Source organism: Squalius cephalus (genome assembly GCF_949319135.1).
Source record: "Squalius cephalus genome assembly, chromosome: 4".
NCBI classification, from domain to species: domain Eukaryota; kingdom Metazoa; phylum Chordata; class Actinopteri; order Cypriniformes; family Leuciscidae; genus Squalius; species Squalius cephalus.
In genome coordinates, this window is record NC_137125.1 from 37,986,091 (window position 1) to 38,005,824 (window position 19,734).

At 37.8% G+C, this 19,734-nt stretch overlaps 1 protein-coding gene across 1 annotated transcript in view; it reads right to left on the minus strand.

Annotated features, from left to right (window-relative positions):
* Positions 1-19,734, minus strand: part of LOC307156790 (thyrotropin-releasing hormone-degrading ectoenzyme-like) — a 124,692-nt gene that overhangs the window by 10,829 nt on the left and 94,129 nt on the right. Inside the window, exons 10-15 of the mRNA XM_079868334.1 lie at positions 15,513-15,601; positions 14,048-14,181; positions 13,844-13,899; positions 6,076-6,223; positions 4,162-4,259; positions 3,843-3,950 (exon numbers count right to left, since the gene is read on the minus strand). Of these exons, the coding sequence (XP_079724460.1) occupies positions 3,843-3,950; positions 4,162-4,259; positions 6,076-6,223; positions 13,844-13,899; positions 14,048-14,181; positions 15,513-15,601 (633 nt within the window). The remainder of the gene's footprint in view (positions 1-3,842; positions 3,951-4,161; positions 4,260-6,075; positions 6,224-13,843; positions 13,900-14,047; positions 14,182-15,512; positions 15,602-19,734) is intronic.

Below are 19,734 nucleotides of genomic sequence, written 5' to 3' on the forward strand. Positions count from 1 at the left end.
TGTATTTTTGCATGTTTTTATTTGTACGCTTATGTGAGAATTTGAGGTGTCTTTTGCGGTTTCTTCTTTCCGCTCAAATTGTCCGTTGTCTATAATTTTAAATAAAAGATTTAAGATTTCAAATGGACCACTTTGGCTCAAGTGGTCTTCTGCTATCTGCAATCACTTCGAATTCTGTCACAGCAAGAAATGTTCATAATAACACACCAGCTGATCTAATTTGATGATATTTTCTAAAGTTAATCATTTAAGTGGGGAAGATTGGACCCAAATCATCCCAGCAGGCCTCCCAAAGTGAGTCAAAATGCAATATATATAGTCTAGAGATATACAGGTCATAAGTAACCTCTGAATGGACCCATAATATCATCTGGTTATAAATCTCAGAAAAGAATAACAGTCTACAGCAGAAAGAAAAGTCTCTCAGGCTGTGAGACAATGCATGTAATATTCGTACAGGAAGAAGAAATAATATTAAACCTCTGGAGGAGCTGTGGCGATACAGTGACTGAACTTTTGATTTGCTCAAACAAAGCGCAATAAAGACCTGCTGATTCTGGATGAGCCGTCGGAGCCTCTGGGAGTTTTCAATGTAGCAATACAGAGAACGGCACATTCAGTAAGATATAAAATCATGTCACATCCAATTGGAGCGTATAGACTGAAATTTCCACACCTGTGAAGGTGATGTCTTGTTTATGACTGCCACTGACAGAAAGTCTAAGCGAATTCAGAAACGCAGTTAAACAATAATATTTGTGCCGTTCCGTTAGCTGCCATTATATCTGGAAAATTCATGACTTATTCAATATTTTCAGAATGAAAATGGTAGAGAACACAATCCATCAATCTAGTTTTTACTTCTGATATTATAACATGAATATAATGGTTTTCTGTATAATGTGGTTGTTTGGAGGCAACACATTTATAATAAAAGACTGTTATTAGATTCGTATATACCTCTAGAACTTATTTGTCTGTGAGACACTTGTGTTCTTGAAAAAATGTACAAAGTTTGTGTATTTTACAATGTTTGAGACTTTATTGTTTCAAATAGAGACTAAATAGCGTCTATGTGATGCACTATATAAAAAAAAAACATAGCTGGTTCAGTTTCCCTAGATAGAAGCGTCTGACTTTATTTTCAGCCCCGTCTTCTTTTCTCAGTCTGTGGTATCCTGTTTTTAATCAATAAAGCACATGAGGAGGTTTTGTCAGAGTCTGTCTTTGGCTTCACAGTGATCTGAAGCCTTTCTTTGCAGCTCATAAACTCTGCTGGGTCATTTTCTGTGACATTATCATCACCTAAACCATAAAAAGACATAAAGGTCAACGCATTCCTCTTTTATGCGCTGCTTATCCCTGAATATCAAACTGAACAGATTCTTTTTATTATCCCAGCAGGACTAGAGGTCATTTTTGAAGAAAGGACAATGAAGGACACATCTGGCAGATCCAAACGTCTGCTGTCAGGTTAGATGAAAACGGCACAATTGAAAGAAAATTAAGAACAGTTAAGGCACATTCAATAAAATGCTAAATTAGTCAAAATTATAATACTATTAAAAGTATGCTAAAACTAATACCATAAAAATGGTAAATGGTAAATGGACTGCATTTATATAGTGCTTTCACAGACCTATGGCCACCAAAGTGCTTTACATATAGCCTCACATTCACCCATTCACTCACTCATTCATACACCGATGGTAAAACAGTCGAGAAGAAAGGCAGAAACTCTAGCAGATGCGTTTCAGAAATAATTTCTTTTCATCTGTTTACTTGACTTGAAACTAAAGCATGTTCGGTGCCTTTCATGAGCTAACTCTCTGTCAGAGAATTAAACTATGCTGTCCACATGATGATACGTCTATCAGGAGGGATTGTGTTCAGTAAAGAGACTTCCTGTCAGTTCAGACACGATCAGAAACCTCACACTAGACTCCACGGGGTAATAATTACAGAGCCACTGCCAGAGCAATTGAGCCGTTTCAGGGCAAAAGAGTGGAAAATCTTTGACTGAGCAGGTCAAACAGTGGCTGAATACAACTGTGTGTGTATTTCACATGTTGAAAGCAAGAATACAGGCAAAAAAGCTCTTAAACAGAGCAATCTGCTGCTATCAGAGAGGCTCATGTCATGTTAGAGACCTCAACAAGTCATTAAAAGGACATTATGTGAAGCCAATGTCAATACGTGACACATTATACGTGTAATAAAGCATCCGTGTGTGTATTTAAGGTCTATCTGTCAATTTAAAGGCACAATTGTGAAGTCAGCAAGCAAATATCCAATGTATTTGAGGTTGCGAATGTGCGATGAACTGTGTGTGTGTGGTCTTTCATGTGTTTGTAGGCGTGCGGCCAACTGTTTGGCTCAAGGACAAAAAATGTTTTCCTAAAAACTGGGCAAACACAATATCTTGTGCATGGTAAAACCATTTCTTCAGACACACAAACACAATCCTGTTTGTTCTCCATTATGGTCATTAGTGCCTGCCGGAGGGCTGGTGTGTTTGACAGTGTGATACTGCATACATGCATGTGAACATTGCTGTGGGCAGCAGGGAAAACAAATCAGACTGTGTGTTTCCATGGACACTTGGAATAAAGCTCCTACTGTACGAATGTTGGGAGGGTTGAGGAGCAGGACATATTGATCAGACCTCAAAGTGTCCACACACACCACACTCCTTCCAGCACTGTGCCTCGATATTATTGCAGAAATGTAATGTGCGTTTGACCAAATCGAAAAGGACAACTGTGGCTGTCACTGTTGAAGTATGGTTTCTCAATGATGATTTTTTTTTTTTTATTCATGTACTTTTTCTTAGGTTGAAAAGCAAATGCTAATTTGAGGCAACACCAGGTTTCCTGCAGGACTATGTTTATGCAGCGGTGCACCAAATCACAAAAAAAAGGCCAAATAACATGCTAAATATACTTTTTTTTTTACATTTAAATGGTATTTTTAAAACAAGTCAAGTTGTTAACTGTTAGTATGTTGGGCCGACTCAGTGAATCTGAGTTATCTGATTTAATCTATGGTTTTTACACTAACTAATTTGAGAACAAGTTTACAGAAGAGCTACCTCAAAACAGGAATTAATTGAAACCTTGAACTTCATTTTGGCGTTTAGCTATAGACCCCTTTTGCGCCGACGTCACAGTTACGTCACGGCGCTAGCTGGAGGCAAAACAAACGGAAAACAGGAGGCGGCCAATACAAACCAGCACAGATTCGGCTACATAATAAGGAGCTTAAATTATTATTTTTATTATTAAATGTCATCTTGTTGTGCTGTTGGGTGCAAGAATCGATGAAAAATGAGTATGCTGTATCTGGAATTTTTATTTCTAGAAAATATTCATATCATTAAATCTAAAGATTGATATGCCCTCAGTTTCTCTTTACCCTCGGTTTCTCTATCGGGTAGGTGTAGAAGTCAGGCCACTCAACCGGAGGTAGCGTTAACGCTAATCCTGTCAGATCGTCCATTGACTGAGCGTGTACGGTCATCTGGTTCCGTCCGTTAAAATGAACTTTTGCAAATAACAATCGCGGTCCTGGACAGTGAGTGACCTTGCACATTAAGACAAAATCGGATTTTCTCCAGTCATTGTTAAAAAAACAAGCTAACAAAACTTGCAAACTAGCGTTAGTGAAGCGGCCAGAGGGATCTTTCTGCCTCCAGCTAAGCCCCGCCCACACAAATACGTCACCATGTTTACCAACTGTAAAAGGGTCTATACGTTTGGATTTGTGTCAAGACAGGAATCACTGGACTTGAATAAAAGCTGTTATGGTACAGTATGTGTTTGTCACTCTGTAAATTTGCTCACCTGTTCTTGTTGCTGGAAATCCAGTCTGAAATGAGAGTCACAGCTTGGCGGTGACAGTGTTTGCTTCCAAAACTGCAGGCCAGCATGATCACCTCTCTCTGCAACTCTCTGAGGAGGAAAGAGGGAAGGATACCAGCAGGGAAGAACAGCAGCAGGAAGTTAAAGATGGAGGAAAGGGAAAAATGAAAAATTAAATATATGTCATTCTCAACTCTGAGGTGGAAAATGTCTGACTTAAAATGTCGGTGTCCTTACTTAGACTACATATAAGTTTATAACTGTAATACATAATTCAAGAAAGATGAAACTCAAGACTCACTCGGCCTGATAAGCCGGCTGAATGAAGGAGCCGTCAGGGGAAGTGCTTGGCCAGCCCAGCTTGTGATACTTTGGTTCCACCTGTCTTAGAACATAGTCCTGATGAACAAAACCAAAAATAAAGCAAAGGAAATAATTAAAGCAAAACAATACAAGAAATATAATAAAACACAAGTTAAGCAAAACCAAACAGAAGTGCAAAAGAAAACAAGAGGCAGAAAATGAGTCAGTGGTTGCCATGTTGAGACCAGGATTTAAATCTCCCTTGAAATAACAGTATGTTGTACTCATACTTGTACTTTGTAAATGTATAAAACTCACTCCCGAATACATCCAGACCATTTGTGAAAACTAAGCAGCAAAAAATGGGTCATTCAGAAATGTTTAAGATTTTATGAACTAGCTTTCAGCTTTAAAACATATTAGAATATTTACATATATAACTGTCTGGACAAATTATTGTACAGTATTTGACTAACAGAAGCTGCTGAGTCCTTGTTAAAAGAGAGAATGTTGATTCAAACTGAATATATTGTGTTGTTTTGTAATGTTTATACAGTTTATACACGGTGTGTGTGTGTGCATGTGTGTGTGTGTTTTGACTCTCCGTACGGTTGAGGGAAATGTAACAGCAGGTGATGTCATGGCTAATTTAGCATGACTGCTCTCCTTCATGCCCTCTTACTGAGACGAGTGAATGATCACAATTAGACCCTGCTATGCTGCAATTCAATTCTTAACACACACACACACACTTCCACGGATAAAAGCACATACAGTAAAACACTGGGACAGCAGTAGAGGACATTGTTTTCCATAATGTGGTGAACCGTACAGATGATCAGGTGTGTTTGTCAAGCTGTTACAAACATTGAGTGATGTGTTATAGTTCTGCCAACAGAGTAATCTCAGTTTGACAATTAGTGACGCAGCACGCACACACAAACACACACACACACACACACTGGTTTGGACTGACGGTTGAGACACCTGGTCACATGATTTGAAGGCACCTGACTAATTTGCTCCAGCTGTTTCCTGTCTTGCATTACATGCTAAACATCTGCTCTGTCTCACAGTAAACACAATAAATGTGAGTTACAGAGAGAAGACACTATTAAATTCATCACACACTCACTGCAGACACTAAAGGGTCGTCCATTACAGAGGAGGGGCAGAAATGACTCATGCGCACTGAGGGATTGTGGGTAGGCGTGTGAATGCTACTCTGAATAACAAAGTGATAAATGAATATGAAAGCAGGAGGACAAGTAAGACAGAAGCCGGAGAAACAGAGAGACTGTCTCACTCTGTCATCATGATGTTCAGAATCAAATACTAGCATACTGCACATTATACACTGCATATTATTTATAAAAACAGATTTTTTTTATATATAGTGCTTATTCTGTAAAAATGTACATTTCTCATTCTGATCAAATAACGTATCTAGAAGAAGCAGATAAAAATGACAGTTGATATTGTGCAGGTTTCATTCGTCACACGGGAAATGGAAGATTGAGTCAAGTGCACTGCATTGTGGGAAACAGTATTTCACACAGTGCCCTCATTATATACTTGAAGAAGCTCATCTGGGGATTCCACACACATGCGCTCTATTGCACACTCCTCACAACATGCATACTGTTTACTGCAGAATAGTATGATATGGTAGTTGGCTATTCTCAACATATAGCCATTAAAACACAAACGATGGTGGAAATCTCACTGTTTCTAAAACAGGCATTGTGCCTGAAACATTGTGGACTGTTGTGGAATAATGATCAGAGGAAGTCTTAAGTTCGATCTGTCGAGTCACCTGAGACGTGCTGCTAGATATCAGCTGTGTCTTTCTTATTGCACTAGTCAAGGTTAAAATCCAACACACACCAAACTGATGTGAGATCAGACTCACGCTGAACAGGCTGTGGTCTTCAGTGCGGTCCAGGAGTTTGTCCAGCTGGTAAAGAGCTCGACTAGCAGCGTGCCAGGGCAGAAACTCGCTCTCCTGAGACAAATATGAGATCATCTGCAGGGGGACGTTTTGGGGCAAATACCCCGCTCTAGAGAGAAGAAAGAGAGTAGGAGGATAAGACACTAGCAACACATTTGAAGAATATTTCCCCTTTGGTAGACACATCGTTAACATTTGATTACAAACAGTTCATTTTGTTCATCATCATTCGTTTAGAATACCTGCCAGGCATTGTGCTCTGCGTGGGGAGTCATAATGTGCTGTAAAAAAAACCCAAAAAACAGCTTCTCCTGTTCGGCTACAGTCGTGTTCAATTTGCATAAATCCATAAAACATAAGATCTCTTTTAAAAGATTCAAATGTCTTCTTTTTTCCTTCGGTCCTTTCAGAAATGCCTACAACCCTCCTATGAGAGCAGAAAAACAGAGAGGTGGCCAATATCCTCAGACCAAAAACACAAGAAAGACGAGACTTTCCATGAGTCTTTGAATCTAAAGAACGTTTGCTAGCAAGCATAGTGTCACTATTATATTAAGTTACTGCTTAGAACACACAAGCAACCACATAACAATGTTTGGAACAGGCCAGCATTGTCACTAGCATCTTTTTCAGGTTCATAATAATGCATACTTTGTGTGTGCTATGTAGTTTTATGTTTATTTGAGTGTTTTGCTGTTAGCTTAGCAACAGCAAAACAGCTAATGGCAAACTCAATTGGAATCAATTGTCAGTCGTATCTGAGTGCACTTCACATGAGTAGTGCTAATTTGCATGCCACATGAAAAGAGCATTTGAAATCAGTTGCGTATGAGGGATTATTTCCAACCCAGGTTCATTGGAAAAACGTGCCTGTGCAAAATGGCATTACATTGTTTCTTGTTCAAAGTGAAATGTGAGTGAGTGGCGCTAAAATCACATTTATCTTGGACGTGCCAAACGGTCCTTTCATGATTTCAGATTTCAGGTGTGTTGAAGTATGGTCACCGTGATTTTGCCAAGTAAGACATGTTCCTGGATCAACATATTTTGTTGATCCTGGAATAACATTCCTGTCCTAAAATGTTGTCCTTACCCTATCCTTACCCCTAAACCTAACCCTACCCATAACTTTTCCCTAAAATCAGAGGGAAATGATAGGTGAATAACACTGATGTTGAAGGCACCTCACCCTGGTTCTAAGCCTAAACTTCATAAACTGTAAACTTGTCCCTCAAATCTGATTGGTTGATTGGAAAGTTGTTCCAGGATCAACAAAGATGTTGGTCCAGGAACATGTGGTACTTGGTGAAATCACGTTCACCGTTGAGGTATAGCGTCTACACTTCTCTCTAATGAATCAACTTTCTAATGACTTATAAACATACGAAAGTTGAATCTGGCAGCATTTTATTACGTATCTCGGCAGTTTGGAAATGAAGGGCCAGATTTACTAAACAGGGCAAATTAGCGTGAGAGCATAATTCCAAAAAAAGCGAGTTCTACGCATGATCTACTGACGACATGGAAATTAAAGAACACAGACAGCCAGATCATTTCCATGATGACCAACACAATCTACCAAGAGCAGCGCGAATTAGCGTCTGGTTAAGACATGCTTTTTTGGGCAGTAAATAATGGCACAAATACCAGTAAATTGACTAGCACAAACCTTAGTAAATCATCTTACATGATTCATTTAAATACTCTCCTCCCATAAATTTTGTGTCTGAAAGGGAAACTCCTACAAATGCATATTCAATAAGTTCAGCCGCAAAGATAGCCCTGTCCATGCCTTTTCCGCGCTAATTTTTCACTGCGTGACTTTAGTAAATCCTGACAGTAGTTTTTTTAACGGCAAATGAGGGTTTGCGCTTGATTATATATGATGCAGGTTCAAAATGTATTAGCTTACACATCATGCTCTATGGTAAAAGCGTTTTGAGGTCCTAACATAGTATTGAGCAAGTCTTTATTAATCGAAAATCTGCCACCGTAATAATTTGTGTGAAAAGGATTTATTTTTTATTTTTTATTTTTTTTACTGCCAATAGTCTTCCTTTCTACAGTGAATTGTATGTATATGTACTATTTTTCAGTTTTGCAAAACTTTTAAAAAAATTAAATAATAATAATTGGCAGAATCACCTTTTTTCCAATGAGCCTGGGTTGTCTTTTTCAGTTTCTCATTATTTTATGCAGAGCATAAGCGCTCCGAATCAGAGGTCAGGCGAAAAAGGAAGTGATCAGACTTGTAAACGGACTCATTAAATTCCAGAGGACAGATTCACCCAACACACATTTAATTGGGACATTAATCACAGTTACTCACAGACACCCACTGTTAACCAAGGAGGTTTTTAAGGTTTACAGACAAACTGATTTGCAATAACATAAGCAGGAGACAATTGAGGATGTGAAAAATTTGAAACTATTTCAACATCTCCATGAAAAAAGCAGTAAATGTGTTTATAGTATCAAGCAACGGTGAATTTATTTGTCTAATTAAGATCAGGAACTGTTCTTATTATTTCAAACAGCCTGCTAATATAGAAGGACGGAGAGTTTTTTATCTCCCTTTAATATTTGAAGTTCAGAGATTAATGGTCCTTAAAGGGATACTCCACTTTAAAATGAAAATTCTGTCATCATATACTCACCCTCATGTTGTTTCAAACCTGTATGAGTTTCTTTCTTCTGCTGAACAGAAAGGAAGATATTTAGAAGAATGTCAGTAACCAGACAGTTTCTGGTACCATTGACTTCCATAGTATTTTTTTTTCCTACTATGGAAGTCAATGGTACCAGAAACTGTCTGGTTACTGACATTCTTCTAAATATCTTCCTGTCTGTTCAGCAGAAGAAAGAAATTCATACAGGTTTGAAACAACATGAGGGTGAGTATATGATGACAGAATTTTCATTTTAAAGTGGAGTATCCCTTTAAAGTTTCAATATGAAGTCAAACGTTCATATGATACATGGTTATAACATTTCTGTTAGTCTTACAGATTGATTGCAGTCAGGCGCAATTGACTCTATACACTGTTGAATTATTTAAAGTTAATGCAACTGGCTTAAGGATTGCAGTGGCTTTTACACCTCGGGCATGTATTAATTTCCAATAATTCAACAGTCTGGAGTCAATAACGCTATTTATCTGCAAACATTTTCTAAATGCTGTGTCTAAAGCATGAGTAAATGACTTCTGCACAGCATTGATTGTGTATATTGCTTAGAAACCAGCTCGACAGACCTGGAACTACTTCACATCTGTGCAGTTTTAGAAAATGAATCAAAACCACTGTCAACCAAACAGAATAAAGCATTAAACTGTGGTCTAATGAGCAATAATTGTATTAAAATAAACGATTAATCAGTCTATAATGATGCCAAACACTCATCGGCTGTCTGTTATTCTTTCACACTGATTACATGGAAATATTCAATTTATATTGTCAGGATAGATGTGCACACAAGACATGAAGGATGCAGTCAAGAGCTTAATAACATGTGCATTAATTATGTTTTGTTTCTCATTAAGCTTATGCGCTTAGAGACACTGTAGCACATAAATTATTGCAAAGTGTTCACCGGTCAAGTCACATTAAAGGTGAAGTGAATGATGGCCAGTGGACGACACAAATCACATCTTGTTTGGTCACATTGACCTCTAGAGAGTTAAACACCGGTAATTAACAGACTAAATGAACATACAGTCTGTAATGGTTGATCATTATAAATATACAAACTATTTTTTATGTCATATACTCATATGTTCATTAGACTATTAAAGTTAAAGTGTTTCTTTATATTTTTTTTTCTTAAAATGGTAATTCTTTAGAGGGAAAATAACTAAGAAATATACAGATATTTTATAATGGCTATCATTTATATTTAGAGACGCTTCTATTATTGCCACATGCAAAACAGCAGCGACTGGAGGCCATTCAGTTTCTCCGTTTCATAAAACTTTCTTCCTTGTATTTTTGAATTATTCAGCTTTCTGATCGAAGGTTGGAGGGAAAATGTTCATTAAATATGAACAGAACATTACCATAAAAGTGTCATGAGGCATTGAAGTTCCCCTGCTGTTTGTGAGCACAGTAATGAAAGAGCTGATCACTCTCATGCTTCAGGAATGTGCCAATACACACACACACACACAGCCTCAGAGAAACGTGTTACATTGCATGAAGGCCATTTATCATTGATAATAGCACTCCAGAAGAACAGCAAGGTAAAAATAAGAGTGTGCTGCTCTTTAAAATTGCCTGCCATCCTTCATTTTCAATGAGAGCTGGTGACGTCTGGCAACATGATCGTCAGCGACCATTGGAGAATTGAAAGAAACTCTAAAATTCCAAAATGTTTTTTTAATTAATGAGAATATAAAGAGTCAAATAACAGTCTCCTAAATAAGTAATTGACTTTTAAATTAGCCTGTAATTGTAGTTCATTTAGATGAAAATTAAGAAGCTCCATCACAAAATATTAAAAAAAAATATTGTGTCAAAGGAAAAGAATATGGAAAAGTAACCAAAATATTCTCCTGGCACTGTTGTTTAATTCTTTCTGGCAGTTGTATTAGATGTGTTGTATGGCAGAATTGTCGACAGGTGTTGTGATGTTTCACGAGCGTCGCAAACAAAACAACCTTCTGTCTTTACGGCAACAACCTGCTGATGCTAATGTCGGGTTAAGAACAGATCTGCGTTTTTATGGAGGTTCAAGTAACTGGTGATCAAAATGACTGTTGACAGCAACTGTTAATTGCTTACAAATCTACATGAGTCTGACACTATTTTCATGATTCTTAAGCACATAATATTATAATGTCATGCATTTCTTATTTGTGTTCCTTGTGCTTTTATTTTGTAGTCTTTCAGTTTTAGTTTGTAGTGGGTTGGTCACATGACAGTAACAACATGGTGGATGTAGTAAATTTGAATTTCATTCATACTACCCATATTCATAGAACATACTTATATAATATAATATAATATTAGCATAGGCTGAAATATGACCAAAACATTTTTGACTGTTCAATCCAAAACCTCAGTATAACTGTTGCTCCAGAGAATATTTAAATAACTCTGTGCTTTAAAGATACTTTTATGGAAGATGCTTGCTTGCTTATGAATGAAAAGCTATGCAATTAACCCAATTATTATGCACATTAAATATGATATTCAGTCTCCAACTAGTCTTCACTTACTCTAGCTTTCTTCTTCTCAATCGATCCAGTAATTCATAATCACAATAAAGTCTTTGTGAGTCAGTATTGATCTGAGTGAATGACTCCCATGAGCACCAGGGGCATTTAATTAGGTAACATCCCTCGAGGCATTCAGTTTCCTCAGTCATATGAACACTCTTTATCATCCCAGTAATTTACAGAGAAATGAGACATTTTACACACTGTGATTAACGATGATGCTGTTTTTAATATGCAGGTTGGCATTTTCGCTTCTCGAGAACGTAAGGGCCAATAACCATCTCCACAGATCTGAGCCTGAGGATGAATGAGACATGCTGTTAACATCCGCTCGTTTTTATTAAGAGTAGCTGCAAGCTAAAGCAGAGACAAAAAAACATGTACAAACCAGACTGAAATCAGGAACAAAAGGATTTGCCTTCAGTCCTGTTAACTTCCAATTATCAAGCTCTTCGGTAAACAAGGCCGAGTCGAATAAACAGGCTAAAATAACATGACGTACTACAACACAGGAACAGGTGTCCTTTCTCAGCTTAATATGACATAATAAACACAAGTTTCTCTGTGGGTTTGTCGTCAGTTGACTGAACTGTCGTGGTTAGGAAACATCTTTGGTCAAAAGACAACTCTCACATGCCTGTTAAAGCCCAACATGAGCCGCACAGCGCCGCCACACGAGCCTGTTGTTTCAGTTTGAAGAACAGCGCAGCTAATGCTAGCAGAGAATCTGACAGCTTCCTCGTTTAGTTTGGTGGAAGAATAAAAATGACTGTCCAAAGTGAATGAATTTCACAATCTGTATAAAGCAGCACCTGAATTCAATGTCTAAGAGAGTCCACCAGTGAAACTCAAACAGTGATTTGGCTTGAGAAATGAATCAGTTGTTTTGTAGCATCAAGAGCGGCTGCCAGTGACTGAATATTTCCTTCATTAAGCAGAATGAGCGAGTCCTTGTATCAAACAGAGAGGACCTTAGGGAGAGCAGTCGTTGCTGAAGGAACTAATGGCAGCTTGGCAGCCTGCGGCACAATAAACTCTGTTCTTTCTATCTACCTTTACCGTTCTGTCTTCCCTCCTCTCACATGTGAGTTTCCAGCTAATGATGAAGCTCTGAAGGATCGACACAATGAGACCGCAGTGGAAAGGAGGGGAAACAGAGGTTTTCCCTCGCTTTCTTATTATCCGCTATCGCAGTAACGGCTCAGTGGTCTCACCGCAGGTCTCATCTTGATGAGCTAAAGGCTTTTTCTTCACTAATGCCTTCGGGCTAAAGGAGAAAAGAAGATCAAGAGTACAGTACAGAACGAGAGCTGCATCTGTCAGTAATGAAGGTCCAGCTGGAGTTCACTGGATCTGACTCTTCTTTCTATTGTGATGGACGGCTTTATCAAGATCCTTTCAGGCTGACCAGAAGAAAATGGGTGTTAACTTTGAAATTTAGGTCTTTCCAAATGCTTGGTGCCAAATTTCTGTCTTTCTCTAAAAGACAAAGAAATCAAGTATTTACAAATGTCATATTTAATAATAATATGCTTCATTTTTGAATGGCAGCAAGTGGATGAATTGTTATTTTCAGAACATCAATTACCCTCAAAGAGATTTTTCATAATAATAGGAACATTTTCATAAATGTCTGACTAATTGTTTCTGACTGAGTAGGTTGAACTGCAAAACGTAATACATGCCCCTAAAGATCAATATTTTGCATTCTATGCATTTCTACAGCTGGTGAATATGACATTTACATTTGATCATGTAAAATGTGATTCTTCTGGCATCAGCAGATCATATAGAATATGTCTGGCGATGCTATTTTAATCAGCTTGGAGAATGTTATGGATGCGAAATTACAGTTTTAAACAGTTTTGCAACACTTTCACTTCCATACAGACCTGTTAATCATGATGTAACCTTCTGAAACTTTCAGCCATTGCAAGCACCTTTCTGTTGACTGATGTGTGAAAAATCCTCCGGTATTATCAAGAGCTCTTTAGGGAAATCAGGTTTCAGAAATTCATGATTCATCAGAGTGTCATTCAGAAATGAAGCCTATTTTAATTAAAAACATACAAAATACAAAGAAAATTATTTAAATGCAGACCTAGTTTGGTAAAAATGGGTATAATATGTTTTAAACAATAATTATTGTGTTTTCATGGAACTACAAAATAAATTGGTGCATTTAATTATGAATCTATTTAATCATATTAGATGTAATTACTTAATTCACCATACCGAAGGTCAAATATTGTTATTTTTTTTATTTAAAATCTTGATGTTTTTGTGCTGAAAGCCTTTATACTCCAAGAATTTTTCCTCACCATTGTCACTTTAAGCTTTCTCACTGGTAGGTGAACGACCTCTTGAAATAATGTGACAGTTACTGTGAGAATAAAAAGCAGGACACAATAAGCCTGAATAGTCCAGGTGTTTCTGCAGGGGTGTGAAGGCTGTTAGATGGATCTCAGGTCTCAGACTCTCTGAATGATTCTGCATGTAACAAACTGAACCCACCTCGCCAGGTTGAAGACGTCATCGATCAGACCGGCCCTGTTGCCCACGGAGATGATCTGCCGCGAGAGAACAGCACAGACATTTACAATACAGCAGAAAGTGATGACGAGAATAAAAGGAAGAATCATAACAGAAGGGGGGGAAGAAACACTTTGGATAAAACGGGAAGACAGAAAGACTGACAGATGTGGAAGAAAGGAATACCTTTGGGTTGCTCATCAGCTGTTGAATGAGAAGTCTCCAGTTGTGGAGGTCGTAGTTCACTCGGAAGTATCCCGTTTGATTGATGTTGCCCAGCAACCACGTCTCGCCGCCCATGTGACCCACTCTGTGCGTCTCTATAAATACAGCAGTAAAAAAAGCAACATGAAACAAACGTTTAATGACACTTCTGACAGTCACTGTAGCTCAACTCACAAGCAGAACCATGTGGCGCTAAATGATGCCTAGACGCTCAATGACAGATAATATATTCAGATAACAGGAAGTTCGTTACAAACAAAATGTATATAAAGCAATTAAACTGACTGTATTTCTAATGAAATATAAACCAGTCAATATAGTTCATATGGACTGATGTATTCTACCTGACAGTGAACTTGCAAAGCTTTTTATGCATATCAAATTGTGAGCAAATGTATCATCTTTGAAATGAACTCAGACCTGCACAGAAATATACATGAAGAGACGATGCATTCAGCATTTTGTATGTACAACATCTGTAATCTATTGTGTTTGCCACGTTCTCAACCTGTAATATTCCAGCCAGACCTTGTGCTTTTTCATGGCTAACAAATTCACTGGTTAAAATGGACTCAATGGATTTGCTGTGTATCGATCCAGGAAGCATCCAACCGTCAGCGGCCAGATTTCAAGAGTCATGCGGTGAGTTAATGCATATAAATGGGGTCTCTATGTTATAGTGTGTGTTTCTTTCAAGAGTCATTGTCTCCGGCTCAGTGTCATCTGCATTGTAGGCCTGTGAGGGCTGTTTTTCATGGAAGGTGAGCAGAAAATGGAGGGTGTTAAATGGTTTCATAATCAGGGGAAATTTTAGCTCTGAGCCACATGGATCGTTCGCAGAGCAAATTCAATTCCGGCTCTTGGAATTTGACTCGCTGTGGCTTCGTCCAAAGAAAATCCGCCTCGATCTCCCAAAGGAGAGGAATGTAATGGAATAGGATTGAATGTAATGATGGTGGACGTGTGGGTGCTGCAACAGTGTGGGAATCACAGAAGAATAGCATTGAAGTGTTTAGTAAAATGGAATATACGAACATGCATGTCTTGAGAGCTGAATTCATCAAATTTTACGAGGAAATCATATATATATATATATATATATATATATATACAGTATATATATATATATATATATAAATGGTATCTGGCTGATAGGGATTTCATGGGTCAAGGACATTTTGATCAGGTCTAAAAATGTATTTAAAAAAATCAATTAGCTCATACATACAATGACTTGAATACACCTTTTTTATGATGAGCACATTTTTAATTTCTTCTTATTAATTAAAAGTTTGACATTTTTGGGCAGTCAAAAATGTCAGGGTGATATTAAACTGTCCTGACATCATAATTAAGGAAAATCCTCATTAGAATAATGTGACTGTCAGTGTCCATATGTTAAAAAAAGCACTTTGTATAATTGTACCTGTTTTATTGGCGACCCACATGATGGTCTCTGTTGATATGTGACTGGAGTTTCCCACTGCGAACGTCAGCGGTATTTGCCACTGGAAGCTGAAATGAGACAAAGAGAGAAATAACAGATGAAACGCTTCTGTTTGATCTCAGGAGTTTAAATGTCACTGTATGATTGTGGGATACATTCGTGCAATATCCTCTCTTTCTCAACACTAGCAGGCAGAGTGACAAAATCAGTAGTATTAGATGATTGTGAAGCTCAAAGAAAACCCAGCAGTGTCAAAGCTCAAAGAAACCAGTTTTCATTCTTTCCCTCTCTCTCTCTCTCTCTCTCTCTCTCTCTCTCTCTCTCTCTCTCTCTCTCTCTCTCTCTCTCTCTCTGTCACACACACACACCTGTGTATCACTCATCACCCGATCGCTGTCATGTTCTGTGTCGCCACCTCATTTTGATGTCGATTCATCTGTGACTCTATAGCTTTCATGTGCTATTGTGTGTGCATGAACATCTCTAGGTATGAACTCTGTCTGACAGCTGTCACACTGGATGGCCGTCCCTCTTTCAGTCTGTCAAAATGTCTGACACACACGTGGACGAGTTCTGCTGTCTGCCAGTGTAAATTACCCCAGACAACAAGAGTGCAGCTGAGCTGATCCAAAGCAATAAATACTGTAACATTACGAGATCTAATGTAAGACTGAATCATTCAAACACGCTCCAAACAAATATTTGAACTTTATTGAACAATTTCCCCCCTTCCTCAGCTTTTATTATAGGTTCACTGCATGCGCACTGGGAAATTCGGATGATCACGGACAACAAAAGTCAGTTCTGTGCTATAGGTTTAATGTTCGATTGCTATTTAATGTGTTTTCAAATGTTACAGAATTATGTGGAAAAATGGCCATATATACTTGAAGTTGAATGTCTAGTTAATGGTGTTTTCATGCTTAATCATAAAAATGTGTGAATGAATGTCTTTTAAATTATACATAATTTTATCAAAGCTAGTGTTTAAAAACACCATCCCTTCCTTTGGTTAGCATGTTAACATCTTAGCATGCCCCTAACTTCTTAAGAAAAGTTCTTTTCATTGGCTAGAACAACAGGTCATGATAAGCCATCTTTTATCTTGAGGCAACATGCTAAAAAACACTCTGACAAACACATAGCAACACCCTGGCAACCGTCACAGCAGCCTAACACTGTGGCAGTGAACTTTACAGAGGCACGCACCACATACTCCTCATAAATGTCAACATTTAGTGATTAAATATGAGAAGAGCCGTCTGGATTATTTCATGATGTCAGTCTTGGCTGTGGGGAAAGGGTTGGATCATTAAGGATTTGTGTTAGTTGGAAAACTGACAGGAACGGACAAAAATCCTTTTCAGGCTGCTGATGACTCACCTCCATTCATTCAGGAAAGATGATTTATGTTATTTAATGTGTCTTAATTATGTCTGAACACGCCTCAATTAGGGTTTTGTGAAAAGACAGACCGAAATCTCTGTTATAAAACAATATGGGAACTCTTTACTTAATGCCTTTATGTATAATGCATTATAAAGGAATTCATGTCTTTTCATAAATATTTTTAGATTCCTTAGTTCACCTGAAATTGGTTGTTTGTCTTGTGTTTTTTAATGCTTTCTAAAGGTGTAACATAATTATTACAATGTATGTGGTTACAATTATTCATAAGTCCATACAATTCATTGTAAGGAGCATTACAAGGCATAATCAATGCATTAAAGATACTTTTATAATGCATTATTAAAAAGGTTTAATTAAAGTGTCACCAACAAGATTTTTAAAGGCAGCAGAAAAGGCTGTAAACAGCAGACACTGGAGATGCTGGGATGAAAGTTTATATCGCAGAGGATATAACTATAACACAGTTGAGAAGACATTATGCATAAGCTGAGGCTATATGAAGCCTGCTGGGAAACAGTATTTAAACGCATATGTTTATAAGGAGACTATAGCGAGAGATCCTGTGGTAGATGAGCGCTGATAACAATACTTATGAATTCCAGAGATAATAGAAGCATCTGTGTGTGTGTTCAAATGAAATCACACAGATACATTTACATAAAACTGTGTTCATCAGTGGGATTGAACAAGAGAAGAAAGCAAAAGAAAATTAAAGTTCTCCACAGGCTGGTAATTTGGTGGCTCATGTTTGTTCATTTATGGAAGCGTCTGTTATCATCATCGTTATTTACATCCCTCAGGAACTTTGTGTTATGGCCCAGAGCTTTAGCTAAAGCACGAATGAAGAGTTCAGTCTCTGCAGCAGACGGGTAAAGTGTGTGAGAGATGAGACATGTGGGCATCATTTAATGTTTATGGAACAAACCCGTGTTTGTTTTCTGCAGTTGTAGATATCATACACTTGCTCTTAATGGACAATATTATATAAATGAAAGCAACATGAGAGGCAGTGCATTACAGTGATTTTACCATGGTCAGGAAGAGTTGTTATGCACACATGTGAAACGGAGACCCTTATAAGATGGCAGAAACAGAATTTAAAAAGGGGCCCAATTTTAAATAAAGTATAAATGAGTACATATCCACAAATGAATAAATAATACTACTAAATAATAATAATAATAATAATAATAATAATATTTCAGACTTTTTGACATTTTATGAAGAAAATATGTAATGCTAAACATTTAATGCCACCATGATTGGGTGCTATATGGTTGTTCCAAGGTTTTTGTTTTTGTTAAACATAAAAAAAAAAAAAAAAAAGGCAAATTATAATTAGCAATATATGACCGAGAAATGAGCCTTCAACACTATATCACCACTGTAAAAGAGTAACAGATGGTCTCTGGATGTGTCTACATTTAAAATTCACTGTGATTAACCACTATCCTCTCTCTGCTCATGGGTTTTGAGGACTCAGACAGTGAGTCTCTCTGTGCGGGTGTGATAATATCTCAGGCTCTCTTCAGGGACCGCTGGCTTTTTCAATCCATAATTAGTCACTGGGGGCTTTTTGTGGCTCAACATGTGTGATACTGTAAATCCTAAAAACACTTTTATCCAACACCAGCAGCACTGAAGAGAAGAAAAAAAATACAAGTGTCTCCATTTGAAACCTTCTGTGGATGTCCACACAGGCTGGAGTTTGTGTTGAGCTTGAGCTGTTGTGTTCATTTATGTTTTGTAGACTTTCAATCAATCACCCAGCAGTGGTTTAAAACCACTGGGACCGTGAGGAACTGGAAAGAAGAAGATGAGATATGACATTGTTAATATGCATTGGCGGACTAGCTCTGCTACTCTGCTGTTGCTACTGCTGTTGGTTATTGCTGCTTCTGCTGCAGAACAAGTACAGGACTTGCTTTTGCCAATACATATTACACAACATGCTGCTGCTGTACAATAGAATACATGAATGACCAGTAGCAGATCTATACAGGTGGAGCTGGGGAAGGCGGAGGGTTTCTGAAAGCACGCTGGAAACTGCGACAGCAGACGCTAACCAAGTATTTCAATGTTGAGCAGCGAGCTCATTGGGTACTTAAACAGCAGGAAACAAACAGTCCTATAGAGAACAATGTAATTGAAAGCAGTTATAAAGTGCAATGTCAGAAGGACATATCAGCCTGCCTGTGTCATGACAGAACATTTCATTTGCACAGAACACATTTTTTTTCTTAAGTCATTAAATAGCACAGAATTTATTTATTTTTTTGTCAAAACTAGATCTTTTTTTTTTTTTTACTTTATGCATGTGCCCAGTAGCGTTCTAGCTGTTAGTATTGAGTTATTTCAGCAATGCAAATTTCCCCTCAAGGATCACTGAAGTATCTAACTTGAGCAATAAGTTTTATGAAATAAGTTTTACAAAGTTATACACCAACCTCACGTAGACCTACACATACCTGCACACTATAAGACTATATAAGGCTCAGATCCATATCGGGACTGTGAATAATTCACAGGAGTGACTGCACGTATCCAACACAGTCAAGTCTGAAATGGGAAAATTTATTTGTGCCTTCAAGCACTAATAAGCTGTTTATAATCTCCATGACATCACCTCAGCACAATATCTGTGCTGTGAAAAATCCGAACAGAAGTCAGGTAAGATACAAGTGTAAAGGTGTTAATGAAGCAACGTTTCAGCTCCAGACTTTTTACACTTGTGAAAATAACAACATGGATCTATCTTGGACGTGGCAAACGGTCCTTTGATGATTTCAGA